The 20,937-nt window shown below is 32.6% G+C and overlaps 1 protein-coding gene across 1 annotated transcript in view; it reads right to left on the bottom strand.

The window, feature by feature from the left end:
* LOC136978767 (DNA-directed primase/polymerase protein-like) overlaps positions 1-18,295 on the bottom strand; it is a 40,696-nt gene extending 22,401 nt beyond the window's left edge. Inside the window, exons 1-3 of the mRNA XM_067274591.1 lie at positions 18,132-18,295; positions 17,815-17,874; positions 13,603-13,681 (exon numbers count right to left, since the gene is read on the bottom strand). Coding sequence (XP_067130692.1) covers positions 13,603-13,681; positions 17,815-17,874; positions 18,132-18,217 — 225 coding nt within the window. The 5' untranslated portion in view covers positions 18,218-18,295. The remainder of the gene's footprint in view (positions 1-13,602; positions 13,682-17,814; positions 17,875-18,131) is intronic.
* Between the last annotated feature and the right edge of the window lie 2,642 nt (positions 18,296-20,937).

The following is a 20,937-nucleotide window of genomic DNA, read 5'->3' as shown; positions in this document are numbered from 1 at the left end:
CAGGTAACACCCGTATAACACGGCACTTTACTCACTCTAACACGGTTTGGGAATTAGCTAAAACACTCGTACAGTACAACATGAAATGCAATAAAAACTGTTACCAGTTGATGATGCTCATGCTGAGATCATCATATAGGATGAATAATCCTCTGGTAAAGTAGTTACTTAAATAATAAATAAGTATTTTACCCATGAAAAAAATCTACTATATAAAGCTGAAAAACCGGATTCTATCACTGTATCCCAAAAATGGCCACTAGGGGCCCCTGGCTACTATTTAAATTAATTTAAAATAACAATATAAATTATTTTATATTTATTTTATATTTTTACAGTATAATATTCAGTATATTATTATTTTTATTTGTAATTTTGTATGCCCCAATGACTGCCTGCATCCGGCCTTTCGACTTGTGAATAATAAATGCGATTTAAAGAAGGATTTAACAGCATGTTTTTTAATTTTTGGAACCTAACCCCCCTTTTCGCACTAGTTCTTTGTTTCGTATAACACGGATTCGCATAACACGGCAATTTTTTGGAACGTAACTCCCGTGTTATACGAGGGTTACCTGTATTTGTAAACTGTAACAGGAATATACAGTACTTCATTATACTAAAAGATTTAACTAAAACTATATTAATTTTTCTCTTAAATTTTAATGTATTTGTTGTTATATACCATATATAAGACAATAGTTGAATCATAAAAACAGGCCCCCAAAATCTGGGGTTGTTTTATAGTACAGATACAAAAACAAAATTAGATTGAAATTTATATAAATTAAAACCATTATAAAAAAAAACGGACAAACCATAATTATTTACTAGTAGAGAGTAGGGTATGTCCACAAAATAGAATAGCCCATAGGATGTTTTTGTGAATAGTCAAGGTCATTACCCGAATGCCCAAATCAGTGTGAATGTTTGCAAAAATTGCAAGGCAGTGCTGCCAGATGCAAGAAAATAAAATTTGTTCATTCGAAAAATTACAAATAGGACAATTCCATATACACTATACAGTATTATTATCCAGATGATGATCGCTGATCTAAACTAAATTCTTGGCCATTGATAATTTGGGAGTCATCTTATAGGACAGATATATGCTAAAACTATAAAACTTCGACGAAAATTTATACCTCATCTTATCTGGCGAAGAAATATATGGTATTTGTAATTATTCATGTTTTATTTTAATTCATGTTTGTTTATTATTTCTTCTTAATAAACATGTTTTAATTTTTTTAAGTTATCAGACTTACATCTTGAAAAGATTATTTTGTCTACTGTTAGTATCTTGCATTATTTCATTTGCATTTGCTTTTCCAGTGTTGAAAAAAAACAGTAATCTTTTTATATAATTCTTTTGTTTTACTATTTAATGCTATGTGGCAATATATTTAATGCTACAGACAATATACCTTAAATTACATACAAAGTAAAATCAATTGTTAAGTTAAAGTGTATATATATATATATGTCGGAACGAAGTGACAACTAATACTCGACTTCATGCATTCCTTGTCAACATTATAACTCTAGAAGGAGTTGTCCGATCTTGATGAAATTTTCTGTGACGACTCATCATCACTCAAGGATGAACTGATTAAAATTTCAACTCTCAAAAATAATCCATACTGAAAAGAAAATGCGATCTTCGTTTTGACCTTATCTCCAGTTCTACAAAAATAGATCATTTTTGAGAGTTGAAATTTTAATCAGTTCACGTGATGATGAGTCGTCCTAGAAAATTTCATCAAGATCGGACAACTCATTCTAGAGTTATAATGTTGACAAGGAATGCATGAAGTCAAGTGTTAGTCGCTTCCTGCACGCACGTGTAGAAGCGTCATCTAGTGGTCGGAAAATATGACAAGCATTAAAACGGTAATTTTGAAAAGGTAAATGTTATCGCTAACTAGATACACAACAAATATAAAGAATCTTTATAGAATAATAAGTTTAAAAAAGTTTTCTTTTTAAAACGTGGAGCAGCAGCGATCAATATTCATGGCTTTACGATCCATTCTCTCCTTCGTCTTCCTATCGTTAGTACGAAATTTCGATCTCTAAATGGAGAAGCTGCACAGAGATTCCAGATTGAGATGAAGTCGCTCAAATTAATCATCATCGATGAAATGTCAATGATTGGTGCAAGAATGCTTTACATGATCGAGAGAAGATTGAGGGAGATAAACCCCGAGAAAGATGAGCCGTTTGGTGGATTCTTTATCTATTTGTTTGGTGATTTTCGTCAGCTTCCTCCTGTTAAAGATACTCCTCTCTACTCGAGTGTTTTTTACAATGTAATGTCCCAACAAGGTAGGGACCCTGTTGGGACATTACATTACATTTGCATTTGATTCTTTTGAGAAGTTCATTGAACTTAGTAATTCTCATAGACAAAATAGCGCAGATAGTTCCTTCACAGATGTCTTACAACATCTAGCTTCGGGTGATTTCTCTGATACAGATCTGAACATTCTGACGACAAGAAATCGAGCCTATTTATCCAGAGATGAACTTGATCAGTTCCAAACGGCAGTAGAGCTATATCCAACAAACGAGCAAGTTAAACAAAGCAACGAAGACTACTTGCAGTCAACTGGATGCCCTCTTGCTTATATAGCATCTGAAAACACTCCAGATATTGCCCCTGCCTTCGTCCAAAGATGACTCAGCTCTTGGTCTCTCCAAGTATTTGAATCTCTCAGTTAATGCCAGAATCATGCTGAGAGTCAACTTATGGGTGCAAGGAGGTCTCGTCAATGGTTCACTAGGAACTATACGCTACATTATATATGCTCCTAATGCTCGCCCTCCAGCTCTTCCTCTGTTTATTTTAGTGGAATTCGATAGCTATCAGGGACCTTTCATCTATGGTAATCTGTTTCCAATAATCCCCATAACACGCTCTTCGAACGATGGCAGTATATTGCGATCTCGTAGACAGTTTCCCCTTACCTTAGCATACTCAATGACTATACATAAATCACAGGGATTAACTCTTCCAAAAGTCAAAATAGATATAGGGAAAAAGAGACAGCTATCGGTCTTACCTATGTTACATTGAGTAGAGTGAAAAAAATAACTGACTCAGTATTTTTAGAGTTACAATAAAGATCGCTACGAGTCAATCTGTAAGTCCAAGGCCTATAGTGATAGACAGAATTTCATGAGACGTTGCATAGCAATTAATTAATGGCTTATTCTAACCTTATATTTGTACCTTTAAATGATTCAATAGAAATCAAATATATTGTTGAGAACGAATGATTCTTTGTTTCTTTTTTCCCTCATAATCTAGAAAATAAAGGTGTGAGCAGCTTCGTTCCAACTACACGCTGATATAGCATTACTTAACTAGTTATATATATATGTTACATTCATTCATTAGATTTAATTAACATAACAGAGTTATATGCCCTGATTTCGCAAAGCATTATCAGGGTTACATACAAGGAACAAGGATATACAATATGTACAAAATAGAATGTTAGATCACGTAACAGATTTTCTTACAGTAATAAGAGGGGTAACGATGCTATTAATAGACAAGACGTATTAACAATTACAATATTAAAATATATAGCAGTTTAGAGAAGCTGCAATAAAATCTGTAGGAATAGAATATTTAGCGTACAATACAATAAAGCCCGACAATGTAGGTTTACATAAATTAGATACATCAATAAGTGAGAACAATTTCTAAATCAGATGATTTGCGGATAAATAAGAAGAGACAAAGTTATTAACCGTTGGTGACAATTGGTAACATCTGGTAACAATACGAAATTCAGATACGTATAACAACCGGGAAAAAGGTTACGGCATGAACCCATAAATTTGAAACATTTCGCGTAAGATACAGTAAAAACCCCTACAATGTGAGTTTGCCCAGATTGAACATTCCACCACTAGTATATCACAAACTGTAAGGTATTACAGATAACATAATTTCTGTACATAAAATACAATGATAATTTTAAATACGTAAGATATAGGAATAGCTACAAACATAATATATAGATTAATATTAACAAATACAATATTTTTCATAAGAGATATGCTATATACAAAAGTGTTAACAGTTATTTACACTACATATCCTTAGTATATAAGGTAACAAAATATAGTCTAATACTACAGTCAATTGCAGGTGTACTGTCCAGGAAAACGAGTACATTTCTTCTATACTGTTGAATATGCAGTCTATATCTGTATTGTGAGGTCACTTTGACCACAATAGAGTCATTTTATCAGCAGCAATATCACCAGGAAAAGAAGACATTTCCTCTATACCACTGAAGTCTTGCAAACACTAAGACGATAAATCAAAGAGGTACCTAAATTAGATGATTAAGAAAACGAAGTGTTTACAGAATGAGCAAACCGTATCAGTAGTAATGTCACTCTAACCACAGTAAAGTTCTGAGGATAGAAAAGAGAATCTCTTCTTAAGCTGCTAAAATCCAGCAGTTGAAATAAGGCGAAAACATTGCATGCAAAATACCTCCGAAGTAAAGTAATGAAGTCCATACACACAGAGGATGTCACATATGATGACGGTAGGTCAAGTGTAGTTGAGGAAGTCACGTCTAGCGCCACGAGGAATCGCATCAACACCGAAGTCCAACGGTCATGTTGAGGCGATTACATTGCACAAATTCCATTCTAAGTATATTATACACATATGATATCACAATCAATGAAAGTGGTTCAGGTTTAATATTCTCAGAAGTACGTGTGTCCAGAACAGACAAGTATTTTCAGCCAAACACAAAGTCCACGGTTTGACCAACAGAATCATGTCCGACACCACAAGTCCTGTGAATAGTTGGGACTGTGGCCAATTCAACGAATGATGAATCAAATAATACAACAAAGAAATAGACAATTAGGAAGGTAAAACTTTCCAATGAGTAAGACTCAGGAGATAGGTGTGACTATAAAATATTTTTCAAATAGTTGGTAAAGTAAATCATGAGTGTCCTTATCCATAGTTAGGTCTTGTATTTCACAGGGCCAAGAACGGTTTTTGTAGATTAGAAGAGCACGTAAATAGTGTCTTTCACATTCAGTCATAGGACACTCAAAAATATAATGTAAACTACCATCAATAACGTTACAAACGGGACAGAGGTTATTAGTGTGTGATGTGAAACGAGTAAGATAAGAATTGAAACGACCATGTCCGGTATAAAATTGTACAGAGTGGTGAGTAACAGCGATCCAGGTGTTGTGCAAAAATTTTTTGATGTCAGGAAAGAATTGTCTAGTTATTGATGTATTTAAATTCCAATCTCTTTGCCAATCCTCGATCATTTGATTCCATAGAACGGCTTTCAGCACTTTTGTGGAGACCTTGTTATAACTGATAATTATATTCTGATCCTCGGCAGCCATCTTGGCAAGTTCATCTGCCCGATCATTGCCCCAGTTGTTACAGTGAGAATGAGTCCATTGAAAGTAATATTCGTTATCTGTATCCACTAATAGTTGTTGTATATTGAATACTAAAGGATGAGCAGACTTTCTCCTAATCGCAGAGAGAGATGAGAGTGAATCAGTAATAACCGCAATTTTAGTATTATTGGCTACCCTTTCACACCACTTAATTGCTTGCAAAATTGCATAAAGTTCCGCTTGAAAAATATTACAGAGTGAACCGAGTCTAAATAAGTTGCAAAAGATTTCAGTCTCATTGCGGTACATTACAAAACTTGCCCCAACATGACTGTCACACTTCGAACCATCGGTATAAATAGTGATGACACAGTCAGTAGAAGAAACCTCATTAAATCTAAAGTTAGTATAAGGACTTATGGCATATTTATATGGAATGTTTTCCTCCCAAGACTCCCCATCGAAGAGGTCTGACACTGAAGCAGAAAAATTACCACATTTAATCGACCAGATTTTATGTAAATAGTTTATGTATTTGTCGACTGGCGGTTTGCGAGCAAGTACTTGCAAGCTTGCGTTGGAAGATGTTCTAAATGCCTTGGTAATCAACAGCAGAGCTCTACGTTGTGCAGAAATCAACTTTCTTTTTGGGTGTACTTTTTCAACAGCAGAGCCCCAGGTACCGCATCCGTAAGTTAGAACAGGTAGAAAAATGCTGTCATAAATTGTTTCCATAGCCTTGTAGCTAAGGCCCCAGGTCGTCCTAGCCACCTTGGCAAAAGCATGCATGATGTATCCAGTATGTCTGGTGATATAATCAATATGATTACTCCAAGACAACTTATGGTCTAGAATTATCCCCAGGTATTTAAGTTCTTTCACCACCTTTATATGTCTGCCATCCATCCGAAGAGTCGGAACACGTGCATAAAGATTCCTTTTTCTTGGTTTGCTAAACACAATAGCCTTGCTTTTTTCGGCATTGAAACAAAGTTTATTCATTATCCCCCAATTGTGTATTCTTTGCAATGCAAGATTCCCTTTAGTTTCCAAGTCAGCACGGGACTTTCCTCCAAAGAGAACAAAAGCGTCATCCGCATAGGCGATCAGAGCGTCTTGTCCGAAGTCCTGACAAAGAAATCGATCAAAAAGTACAATCCATAGTAAAGGCCCGCAAACTGAGCCTTGGGGGCATCCTCTCAAGACATTACGGTGAAAAGAAAGGTGACCAACAGTAAAGGTTACAATTCTATTATCAAGATAATCATTAAAGAGTTGGTAAATGTTACTTGGGCAATCAAAGGTCCTAAGCTGATGAAGGACCAAAGGCCACCATGCTGAGTCGAAAGCCTTACTTATATCCAAGCTCAGTCCAAGAACATAGGTGTTATTTTCTAATAGGCTCTGGATTTTTTGTACCACCGTTTCAATAGCGTTAGTTGTAGATTTCTGATGTCTGAAACCGTATTGAAAGTTGTTGAGTTTGCTTGAGGATTCTAGATGCCATGTGAGGCGATTAGTCATTAACTTTTCCAAAACTTTTCCCATGATAGGCAAGAGAGATATAGGCCTCAGATCTTGAGAAGAGGACGATTTAGGTATAGGGACAATTTGTGCCATTTTCCATAGCTCTGGAAAGACACCGTGGCGCAAGCACATATTATAAAGTTGAAACAGCTGTGTCGGAATAATTTTCCATAACATTTTTGCTATATCGACAGTCAAACCATCAGTACCAGGTGCTTTGCCTGTTTTTAACTCTCTGAAGGCTGAGTCTATCTCATTATGTGTAAAAAAGGGATCAATCTTAGAGGAAGAGAATGGAAGTGACCTAGCATCTCGCAAACGTTTATGCCATATAGAATCTTCATCTTCAGTGTCATCCACACAAAACTTGTCAAGTAAGGTCTCTACGGTATCTTCTAAGTTTGTAGTGTTATAATTTCCAGCGCAAATTGTCGTAAGAATAGTACTCTTTTTTAATTTACCAGTACACATTTTTGTTAGATAGCCCCAAGGGTTCTCTGAGGCACGAGAGCAGTAGTCTTTCCAAGATTGCAATTTGATGTTTATAATCCGATCTTTGTAAATACGTTGATGTTGCAAGTATTCAGAACGACACCTTTGTCTGACAGAAGGATTGCGACAGCGTTTGTATTTACGGCGTAAATGAGTATTAGTTCTGCGTAGTGCAGATAACTCTTCATTCCACCAGGGAACTAGTCTACGCTTGGGAATGGTCTTGGGGATAAAAGTATTACATGCTAAGTTGATATGCCCAATAACTTGATCTATAGCAAGTCTAGCCTCCTCTCTTACATCACAATCCGAAAAAATAATCTTAGATGAAAGATAATCAAAAATTTCAGACCATTTTGCACGTGAGGGATTAAACCGTGCCCTGCAAGCAAGGGGTGGACAAAAAGCTCTATTACAGATCTTGAAAACAATATATGCATGATCAGAAAAGTTGTGCTTTTCTAATACTTGCCAATCGGTAATAAATGTAAAGCAAGAACTGGAGCATGTGGTAACATCGACCCAAGAAAAATGCCGTTCATTATTAAAAGTAGGAGGAGAGCATGGATCATTAATGAGAAGCATGTTATTCAGAGCCAGGAACTCCTCAAAAGCCTTGCCCCTATCGTCAAGCATATCCCCACCCCAAGCTGGTGAATGAGAATTAATGTCTCCAGCAATAATAAAATTGCAAGATGGGTAAGATTCCACTATGTTTTGGAGATCTGAAAGAATGATATTAATATTCTGAGGCTTGGGACAATAAATATTAATTATAATGTATCTAATATCACCAATGAATATTTCGATGCACACCATATATTCAGTGCAGAAAGATGTCAGATGAAGTATAGGAATATTACTATGTGGAGCAATAATCACAGCCCACGGAGTATCAGTAGAACCTTTAATTATAGAACAATAGGCAGGAATAGAGGCAGGCTGATCACGAATACAGTATGGTTCTTGAACCAAGATTAAATCATATTTATGGATTTCACTGGCTAAAAGAGAGCTGGCGGCAATGCTCCTGTGTAAATTAACTTGCAATACATTTATACTGTGTCTATAATTCTGTCCCATAATCAGTCCGACTTATCAGACTTGTTTTAACACGTTGAAAAACTTTACATGCTGAATCTCTAGCATTATGCCTAAGGTCCTCGAAGCGATTGTGCCAACAGTTAATACATGTTGGTAACTCTTCAAAGTTGGGACAGTCTTTATATGCATGATTCCCGGCGCAGTGACTACAGATGATGTTGTTTTCAAAGCAATCTCTAGTGCTGTGTCCATATCGACAGCATTTAAAACACTGCAGGACTGGACAAAAGTCTACAGCCCTGCAGCATGACCAGCCAATATTTAATTTCCCTAAATGCAATATAAGTCTACGCATTGATGGGGATACCTCAACAACCCAGTTTTGAAAATCTCCTTGTCTTTTCGAAGTGGTAAACTTAAGACGAAATTCGTTAGTAAAGACCTCCTCAGAATACAAGGAGTGTAATGACTCGTTTTGATGGTACAAATTGCTAAGTAATTCTTCCTTAGTAGCATGTTTAGGGATGGAAAAAATCATCAGATGAGGTCTCTTCTTTTTAGGAAGTTTAGTGTTAACCTCTGGTATATGTTCTTTGATATACGTATCAAGAATATCAATGTCCTCGTTTTTCTCCAGTTCTACAGCGATTCCCCCATTGCCAATTCGACGAACTCTATCCACTCCAATTTTAATCTTTGAAGGATTAACACGATCCTTTACAAGTTTACATACGTTATCGCTGCTTTTGTCATCGCTGGCATCGTAAATCAAGAGAACATTACTCGTTGTAGGCGCTTTCTTCTGTTTAATAGAAACATAACTTTCGGACATGAGAGCCGTGCTGTACAGTTTAGGTGTATTATTAGTAATGACATTTTTATTTGCATCAAGAGCAGTTAAACGTTCAAGGACCTCGTCCTGCTTAACTAGTATACTGTCATTTTTTACAGAGTTGTCGCACATTTTGTCAATTTTACTTGAGATTTCATGTAACAGTTTGAGTGTAGAGCTTTGTTCATATATATTGATAACACGGTTGATACAGTCCAGAATGTAATCTGTATGTTTAGATGTCGAAAACTTAGCAGTTGAATTTTTTGTAATATATCCTTTGAGCTCTGAAATTACTTCAAGAGCCGCAGAACAGGTAGCTGAGACTATATATGTTACAGTAAAAACCCATTTTTAGTGAAAATGCATTTTAACTAGTTGAAACTAGTTTTTACTGGATGTCATTGTTAAAACTAGAATTTACTGCTAGCCAAAAATGAATTTGAGTTAAAACTAGTTTTAACTAGACAAAACGGGTTTTAACAAAATGGCTTAGTAAAAACTGTTTCGACCAAGGTCATTCAGCTAACACGTTCCTATAGTGTATGATGAATTTCGTATCGCTTTAACTCTTTTCCCCCCGACATCTTGTTTACGTTTATTTTGCGATCCCTCCTAAGGCAATATAGGTCAGTCAGGCGATATTATTTTAAAAGTTCACCAAAAATCAAATTATCATTATATCTATATGAAAAAAATCACTTACATTTATTAATATCTTTAGTTTTAAATACGATATTTTTCAATACATTTTATTAGAAAAATTTATAAGAAAAAAAATAATATATATCAGAACTGACACATAAACTTGATAATTTGTAACATTTTGTGAAAATTAACATTGTCTAGTTACTGTACATAGTTGTTTGCTGGCACTGAGCCAGAAAGACGTAGAATATTGTTTTGTACAATTCAATATAACACTTATGCATGTATGTTTATTCGTTGTGAAATTATCGCACATTATATCAAACATTTGTTTGAAATCAAAATTTTATACTGCTATCAACTAATATAATGAATTATTATACTTTATTCACTTCATATCGAACGAGATTATATCTGTTGTTAATAAATTTTACAAAAATCGATATTTACCAAAGTAACGATGAATCGGTACCCTCGAAGTTTTGCTTAAAAACCAGGGTACCAATCGATCGGTGCCTTCAGGGACAAAGGGTTAATTAATGTTAATAACACAGATGTGTGACCAATATTTTCAATAAATATCGTATTAAATAATACAAATGTTTTAATCCCAATCATCACTTTATTTATTTCCCCCAAACATATTTATGTAGCTAAAATTAGTTTTAACTAATGTTAAAAGTTAAAAAGTTAATGTTTGATTTTAGTTTTATCTAAAATCAAAACATGTACAGCAGTAAATTCTAGTTTTAACTAGACAAAATGGGTTATAACAATGACATCCAGTAAAAACTAGTTTCAACTAGTTAAAACGCGTTTTCACTAAAAACGGGTTTTTACTCTAACATATATATATTTTATTTTCCTTCCAAAAATTTTTATTTCTATTATACATAAAATTTATGTAATTATTACTATCAGTTCGTTTTTAATAGAATATAGAAAATTTACATTGTAGAGCAATCAATTGGGATGAAATGTATTAATGTAAAAGGAAAAAGTTGGAATTAGAGCTGTAAAATATTTCCTAATGTTTTAAATCCATGGTTGAATTCCAACAAAAATATTTACCTCACTAGAACCATCTCTAAAATTCTAATTTTGTTGTTTAAACCAAAATTAGAATGAAGTATTATTCAAATAGTTTACACACTTTTCTGTAATCTTTTTTAGTTTACTTAATTATATTGTCTGTAAAAAGTATAATAATGAGAAAATATATTTTAAAATTAACTAAAAAATTGAAATATATAAATAATGCAATTTTACTACCTTCTCTAAATATACTGCATAGAGAACTTGCATGATCAATATCTCATGTGACCAAATCATCATCACTTCACCTCCTGTGCCACATTTAACCTTTCAACAGTGGGATAGTCAGGTATGGTGCTATCCCAAAGTAGTGGAGAATAAACGTGGGAAATTTTTAAAGTATTTTTTCACACATTTTTTCTCATTACTGTTTTAGAAAAAGATTTTGTAAACAGTTATGTCTAGTAAAGAAAAGTCTTTTTTTATTGTTACATAATTCATTTTTTATGTGAATTTTTTTTTTGCGGTAGTTTTTGGCAATACCCCCAAAAGAATTTAACAGATATGTCCATCTCTCACCACTGCCACATGATCGCTCCTGACGGATATGTCTGTTGGTCACTGTAGAGTGATTAAGCTGTGCTGTTTATGGAGGTGTATATAGTTTGGCTTGCATCTGAACATTTAACATCTGGCAAAACATGTACAGGTAGGCCTTCTACAACGCGGTACTTTTACAACGCAGTTTAGGGTATTTAGAAACGAATTATCTTTCACATAACAGAAAAATTGCAATGGATCACATAAGTGCAGTGAAACTCGATGGAACAAGCTCAGATCTTGAAATAAGGCCAGTCAAACATTCTCGAACAACTATAACAAGTGACGATGAGGACTGAATTTGTGAGCATAACATTGTTTCTTTTTGATTTTGACTTGAAATCATAATCTTTTTAGTTTTTATATGATGTTGAATTTTATTTAAGCTTTTTATGTACATAAATTTAAAAAATGATGAAAATGTTACACCATAAAAGGCAGTTTTTCTCTTTTTAGAACTGAATCCCAGTTTTTGTATTAAGTTGGTGTTTCCTATAATGCAATTTCCCACAACGCGGTATTTTCAAGGAACGTATCTACCGCATTGTAGGAGGCCTACCTGTATTTTTATCAGATTATGTAACAATGTTTACTAGTCAAGACACTGACTGGTACAAAAGTAAAATTGTTATGTGTGGGAGAGTTGATCCATATGAAGAAGATGACTCAAATTCATTCGTAGAGGATCGTACTTCATGTCAAAGATAGAATATGGCAACATCTTGTCTTAATAACCCCAATTTTTAACTCTGAACAAGAAAGCATGCAAATCACTTGAGACTCACAATTTTGTGACAAGTGGCTGGGTTGATCCAAAGATTCTAGTAAAGAGTTCTTCAGATTATACCTTTTTTAGCAAGAGAATTTTAACTTTAAGTACATTAAAACAAATTATAGCTCTAGGTTATACTGACTAAAAATGTATGTTTTATGATAGTTTTATTGACTACTGCACAGCATCACTTCAAAGTGCTGTGTGGTAATTTTTCTTTGTAATTGTCAAATTTGTTTCATTCCTGTTTTAAAATTTATTTACACTATATTTCTTCCTTAGGTGAACTACTCAAGGGGGGGGTATGCCCACTCACAGTTGCCAGTTGACTGTGTCTCAGAGTTTATGCCTTCCCACTAAACTTTGATTACTCTGTCATGTATCAGGCGATGTTATAACAGAATGGAAACACCACAAATATGGCACTGGGCAAAATGCACACATGCAATCACATACACCCAGAACTCCAATACATCATATACAAGTTGTCTATGCTTTTAACTTTCAATAACAAATATATTTTATTAATGATTAGTTAATATATGATAAATAATGATACCTTTATTCTGCAGATTAACCGAAAATTTGATTAACAATTTTATTCAATAAAAAAAAATTTAACATTTGATTAATTATACCATCTAATTATATATAAAATTTATTTGTAACGAATTGAATAATGCCTGTTTTTTATATTTATTTTATATTTTTCATTTTATGAAAAATATTTTAGTTATTTTCAAGAACTATAGTTATTTTTGAATAGTTAATTTTATAGTTATTTTTGAATAGTTAATTTTACAAGAACTTTAGTTATTTTTATAGTTATCAAAAAACTCCCAGAATCAATTTTTAGAATTCCTTAGTCAGAATCCTACAACTGGATAAAATTTAAATTAGTCACCAGAGAGCAACTACAAAAACAAGATTGAAGCATGGCCATTTAATAGAAAATTTACACCACTTGGCTAGATCATGATCTTTTTTTACAATATTCTTAAATGAATTTAACATTTCTGTTATTATTTTTATTTATCAATAATTTAAAAGTAACATGTATAAAAATTTATATTTTTTACTAATATATTTCATTTTTTAAAGATTTATTAAACACATTAAAAAATTTTTAACTTGGTAATACTATTTATAAATTTTTTAAAATCATTATTATTATGTAATAAAAATAACAACATTATATATATATATATATATATAATGTATATAACAAATATATACTAACATTTGTTTGAGAATTCATATATTTTATTGCTTCTTCTTGTCTTTTAAAGATTTTCCATGATGAACTTGGACCATTTATTCTGAAAAAATTTAATAAAAATAATTTATATTAGAATAGTTAATTGTTATTATATGTCAGTCATGACAACTAAAAAAGTTGCCTTAACTGACATGTATAATACTTAATGATAGTCTTTACGGTAAAGTAAACCTTTTATTTGAGGCTACTGATCCATTTGGATACGTAAAAATGTCCTTGGTGACAGTACAATTATAAAAATATATTAATTAATAAATACCTGTTCTTGAGGTGTTGAAAAGAACAAAATATGAAAACATTTATTATCTCTTCTAATTGGTGAATATTTTTATATATTTTACAGGGGTCACACTGCATACTTACAAAATCACCACTTACTGATATTTTTATTAAAGTGGCAGTAAGAAATATAAATCTGGCAATAAAAGACCTAGTCACTTATTTTGAAATTCAATATGAAATTAAATCACAAAACACATTTCAGGAAATGCAACAGAATGTCTATCTCTCATGCAAGGGGAATCCTGTGCACCACACAACTAGAAATTTCATATCATCATGCAGCAAATTCGGAAAGAAAAGTAAGAAGTGATGTTGAGAACCAAAGGCAGTTTTTGTCCAATGATGCCCAGCATTTCCAAATTGGGAACTTTTTATCAGCTGACAGAAAATTTGGAAAATTTTTTGGGATGGCTTTTGTTAAATGTTCCCGTTTACACATTCTAAACAATACACAAATTCTTTAAAAACACAACAAAAAAAAATACTAGAAATTTATTTTCTAGTATTTTCTCCACAAGTGGGAAACACTCTGGCACCCAACAATTAATAAGCAGAGCACTGGTTCCTGACCAGCCAACACAGCTACACACCCTAGTCAGCACTGATTCTGACACACCAAAGGGAAGCGCACAATTTCTCCCTCTCTAGACGGGAAAATCTCACCTCACATTCTTAAGCATACGATTACATAAACACAACTGACACGTATGACAATTCTGTTTAGTTGCATATCGAGCTTTATTTCATTTTGATCTTTATTTCAGTAAACCAAAACAAAACTTTGACATGACAAAATATATGAAATACTGTAATAACACATTGTGATCAAATGTGACTAGATCATTTGGTGCAATATGACTAGATCATTTTTGCAGTTTATATTTTATATAAATATTATATTAATTTTAGAATAATAAAATATAAACTACAAAAATGATCTAGTCATATTGTGCCAAATAACACATTGTGATCAAATTTGTTACAGTAGACCCCCCTATAACACAGTAGATAAGTTCCGTGTTATACGAATCAGTGTTGTACGAGTCACTTAAATACATGAGCCAATCGCAGCACATGTGCCAGGCTGTGATTGGCTCATGTATTTAAGTGACTCGTACAACACGAATTCATATAACACAGAACTTATCTACTGTGTTATAGGGGGGGTCTACTGTATTTGGAATTATTCATTAAAAAATTATTCAAAAATGATTCGTATTGCTAAGTGGCAGCTTAACAATATGATAATGCAACCAGCACCTGCATTAATGAAAAAGTAAAACTGGTGGCAATAAATAATTTTAAGTGGAAAAAAAATTAAAACTGGCAAAACGATTGGTTATACTTCTAAATTTTCCAGAGCAACCCCCGATTTCATTATTGTCCTCACAATTGTATTTATTAATTAATATATTTTTATAATTGTGTCATCACTTTGGAATTTTTTTAATGTTTTTGCATATCAAAGCAAATGAGTAGTCTCAAATAAAAGGTTGACTTGCAATAAAGACTGTTGTATTCTTAAAGTCTTGAAAAGAACAAAATAAGCAAAAAAATAAAAAAGAGATTAAAATATTTGCCTAAATTATATTTTCATTCATTTTATTAATAACAGATTAAAAAGTAATTTAACAATATCATAGTTTAACATGTACTTAGTGTAGGAATAGGTTTTAGTAAATCCAAAATGTAAAATACCATATACATAAATAGAGTATATAGAAATAAGAGAAATATTTTATTCAATTATTATTGTTTTTTTTGGAGATCTAAAATTAACATTAAAGTAGGAAACATAGAACAAAGATAAATATTAATTTTAGAATAATAAAATATAAAATGCAAAAATGATCTAGTCATAGCTGATTCTTGATAATATTACATTGCAAAATATAAATTTATATTGCATAAAAATTAAAGACAGCAAATAAAGTTATCACTGTTTAACAGATGCACTACACTAAAAATTCTCTAAGATGAATTATCAATTTAAAATAAAAATACAATTTATGTGTTGTATTCATTGTTCTTAAAATAGTATGAGGTAGCAAGAGAAATTTTTATTTAGTTATATTTGGTTATTGTTGTTACTCTCTAATGTTGTTATTATGAAGTAACAAAATGTAGCAAATAAAATTACTTTGTCGTCATTAATCTTTAGATATTGGAATTTCTGGATGAAATACAGTAATAACTCAGTTTTTGTTGACTTCAGTTATTGTCGGGTTTTTCTGCAAAAAATTTGTCTCGGTTTTTGTCAGTTACCTCGGATTTTGTCGGCATGCCCACGTGATCTGCTAATTTTGCAAAAACGAAGGGCAACCCAAGAATTTTCCTACTCAGTGTGGCGTTGTTTCTTGTTGTGTGAGCATTATTACCCCCTTGCCTCTACCCATTGCTTTCCTTTCCTTTTTGCTCCATCATAGGACCAAAGAAAATTTCCAGAACCAGCAACCCTTTGAAGAAGATGGCCAGGAACATGATCAAAGTTGAAGAACAAAATCATTGAAAATTACAAGAGTAACATTAAGATTGCCGAAATTGACCACTTTTATATTTATTTTATAACAATTTCATATTGTTTTTAGGGCTGTTGTATAGATTACTCCCAGTAGAATTTTGGGACTGAGTATATATCTGAAATGAGGGAAATGAGACAAGTTCAATGGTACCCTACTTTTGGACCGGAGATGAAAAATAACAAAGTTATCATATTTACAATTTCTTGCCCTTCACAATGCATTCTACATCATTTTAGAGTTTTCCACAGTAATGTATTTAATCCAACCACACATGAACTTGCAGCCTTGAATATTGATTGAGCTGAAATAAAAAGTTTTCTATTAGCCTAACTAGGGACAGTCACTCCCGGAGGGGTAGGTTAAGTTTTTTGGACAAGCCATGAAAGTGGTGCGTAGTACTAGCTGACCGCAAGTGAGTTGGCGACTGAGGGGCCTTAGGCCCCGAGGTCAAGGAGCGTGGGGGCATGCGAAAAGAACGCACTTCAAATGCAGACGATCAGTGTGCCTGTGGATCAACATCTGCCTCTGTTGGCCTTTTACTTGGGCAGTTTTCTTTAGTCTTTGCCGATGTGTCTTTAGAATATATGGCAGACATGCCGGACTGCCTGTTAAACATGTGATAGGCTTAGCACAGAGAGCAGTGCAACTCCCGATTGCAATGTAAGTTGTTAAAGTTTGATTATCAATAAACATGATGAGATAATGAAATACTTTTTTAATAGGGACAATATGTATAAAGGATCAGAAAGTGCCACCTAGTGAAAAACTCTAAAATGGCATAGAATGCATTGTGAAAGGCAAGAAATCGTAAATATGATAACTTTGTTATTTTTTGTCTCCGGTCCAAAAGTAGGGTACTGTTGAACTCGTCTCGGTCCCCTCAGTTCAGATATATATACTCAAAGTCCCGATATTCCACGAGAGTAATCCATGCAACATCCTTTTTTATTATTAAACACTACATTTATTCTCTATAAAATGTTTTTTTGGTATGTATTTTGGAGTGTCTAGAACAAATTAATTGGATTTACATTAATTCTTACAGAAATAATTGCTTCGGTTTTCATCAGTTTTGGATTTTACCAATCGTTTTTGGACAAATTATCGACGAAAACAAAGGCATCACTGTACTCAACCCTAAATAGTATACAATTAGAGAACAACAACAATAAAAATATAGCATCTCTGATTCACAAAAATAAAAAGTTATATATAAATTTATTTTTCCTTTTCTTTCAGTTATTTTGAGTTTAGCAGGTTGGGTTGTTAATAAATTATGAAATCAAACAGGTCACATATTGTAAACTATAAAGCATATTATGTATAGAATTAAATATAACAGAATTAGAGAAACATTCATAATTCTTACCTTGATTTAAAATCATCTGGCAAAGGACATTTTTCCATCAGCTTAAGACGTTTTTCTAATCTTCAAAATACAAAATAATCAATTTTAATTTTAAATACCAAACATTAAGAAAATGATATACTACTTAAAATATCAAAATTAATCCAATTGCAAACAAGTATTAAAAATGCAATTGTATACAAAATTACGTATAGCCAAGGCAGAAATCTAGGTTAAACTGAAGCAAAATAATTTTTACATCTTTACTTATAAAACACTAGTAATTAACAATAAATTTACTTTCACTTGAATGTAACTGATAACATGTTTATACATACAATTTCTTAACTTTTAAATTCTGCCTTCCATAGAACTTTAGTTTTTTTATCGCACTGCAAGTTACAAATTCGTTCTCTTTATTCATTTTATAAGAAACAAAATTATTAAACGAGTTATGTCCTGTTTTGTTTTCAAACAAAGTTGAACACAAAGTTTGACACGCGCTAAGAAGTAGGAACGAATCATCGCGGTAATTGGCTGCAGATGTCACGTCATTTTGACGTCATGTCACCAACCTATAGTTAGTGTTTATAACCGCCATGTTTGAACTGTGAAAATCATCTTACAGATATTTTTAAACTTTAGGAAGATAAAGGACTGATCTTTCAATATAGGATAACTTAAATGACCTATAATTTTTCGCCGAGTAATTTAAATTATTATAAATATTTCCGATTACTTTGCGTCATTAACTCTGCCGTTAGATGTAAATTTTAATAAGAGAAATAAAATATTTACATGTTTAATTAATTTAAGTGACTGAATTGCAATTAATTAATAACAGTTTACAATATATAATTAATATAAAAATGAAACATTTTCTTTACAAAAGATACTTCAAAAACTGCACTATTTTAGATGAACTGTTTAATTTTGTTGAAAATTAAATTATTAGATATGACAAAATAATTAAAGAATTGAATGTCTAGATAATCATGATTATATTAGAAATGTCAGTTGTTTTAAATGAAATCAAAAGATACAATGGACACACTTATTCTGGCAATATGATTATATATTTTTTTAAAAGTTATTATTAACAGCTTTGTTTTATATTATTTTTCATATTACATATACAGATTCTATCTGCACACATTACTGTTCACTGTTCAGATTAAAAAGTAATTTAGCAATATAGTTTAACATTTACTTAGTGTAGGAATAGGTTTTAGTAAATCCAAAAAGTAAAATACAGTACTGTATACATAAATAGAGTACAGTATATAGAAATAATTACAAAAACATTGTAAAATTGTCTATGAAATTATAATCAATAATTATGTGAAACTTCAAAATGACACATCTAAAAATCATTCTCAATGTATTTATTTTATTGATTTATATTTCTTTTATCATTTTATCTCTGACTTTCAAAGGTCTTATTCGTATTTCTGTCAATTAAACATTGACAGAAATACAAATGTAAAAATGCAAAAAAAAATAAAACATCTGTATAAAAAACGTTTGTATAATACTTGTGTCTGCAAATTGTTTTTAGTACGAGGGTTATTTTTTTCAACTTCTACCGACCCAGAATAAAAAAAAAAAAAAAAAAAAAAAAAAAATGAAAAGCAAAAACACTTTATTTGTAGAAGATAGTTACGGTCGTCACCTATTTTTCCACTTAATTGCCTTCTCAAGTCAGGCGGACAACATACGTGACACCAGATTTTGTATACCCATGTCAAAGAATGTTGCTGCCAGGCAATTCAGCCAACCTTAAACATTGTCAGTCAGCGGTATACAGTGTGGACCTTGAAATTTGAGGAAACTTTTCATTGAGCTCAGAAATCGTAAACCGACGCCTTTCTCGCACCAATTGATCCACTTTGTCCACCAGATCGGTCATCACACACTCCCTCCTTTGACCACCTTCACAAACATCCTTGTTTGAATTTCCTGCACCATTCACGCACACATCCATAGCTCATGAGGTTTTCACCATACACATTACACATTCTTCGATAAATTTCACCTCTATTCAGCCCTTCGGTCTGTAGAAATCGAATTACTGCTCGTACTTCACAGTTGGCGGGAGACTGGATTGGCGACATCATTCCGTGTTTACTGTAGAGTAGCAAATGTCTAAAATAGTTTGGCACAACGCTAAGTGATGAGGAAATAGTATACTACTTACTAGGTGTTCACCCTATCCCTGTCTCACATGCTTCCAATTTTTTTTTTTTTTCATGAGTTAGTGGATGTTGAAAAAAATAATCAGTATTTTAATTTTCTGTACTAAGATGTTTTAATATATTGGGTTGTTCGGAAAGTAATTTCGTTTTTTCCATAGAAAAATAAACGCAATATTCTTATAATAAATAAATATTTTATTGAATTATATATTGACCATTTTGGTCAAATACCTGTTGTCATTGTTTCTGGTAGTAGCATGATTTCACATTTATAAAAATTTTGATAGTTGTTTACAAAAAACTGATCCGAGTGATTTTTGACATTGTCATTTCAAGTAAATGTCTTACAGTTAAAAAAAAAAAAAAAAAAAAAAATTGTATAGACCGGAACAAGTAATAATCTGAGTGTGCCCGATCTGGCGAATATGGTTGGTGTGATAACACATCCCATCTAAGCTATAACAGTTTCTGACGAGTTACCAAACTTGTGTGAAATTTGGTATTATCATGGTAAAACGCTACACCAGTGGCGTGCCGTCATTGGAAGCGATGGAAGCGCCGATTCCACCTTCCAATGACCTTCCTTTGTATTTTATAAAATATAAATTTTCATATTTTAACGTACTTTGAATTAATTAAAATTAATATTTTATTATAACTGCATTATGTATCTTTTACAAATTTCTATACTACATGTGAAAAAAAACGATAACATTGCTATTGTATATTCAAATAATTCAGTGGCGGAAGGAATGTCGAAACTGGGTCAGTTTCCAATCAGCCAGATTATATAGGCATTAGCACATGCAGTTTGCAGTGCAGCAACCTCACCCGGTTTAGCTGGTAGAAGCAACACACGCGTAAAGCGTCCAATTTTATATCCCGGACCGGTTCTGAGCTGTTAGCCGCCTGCCTGTCAACTTCCAAGCAGCCTGATTATAGGCATTGG

This window comes from Centruroides vittatus, unplaced genomic scaffold (genome assembly GCF_030686945.1).
Source record: "Centruroides vittatus isolate TY-2023 unplaced genomic scaffold, ASM3068694v2 contig_549, whole genome shotgun sequence".
NCBI classification, from domain to species: domain Eukaryota; kingdom Metazoa; phylum Arthropoda; class Arachnida; order Scorpiones; family Buthidae; genus Centruroides; species Centruroides vittatus.
The sequence above is the reverse complement of the archived record's forward strand: the minus strand, read 5'-3'. Positions and strand labels throughout refer to the sequence as shown.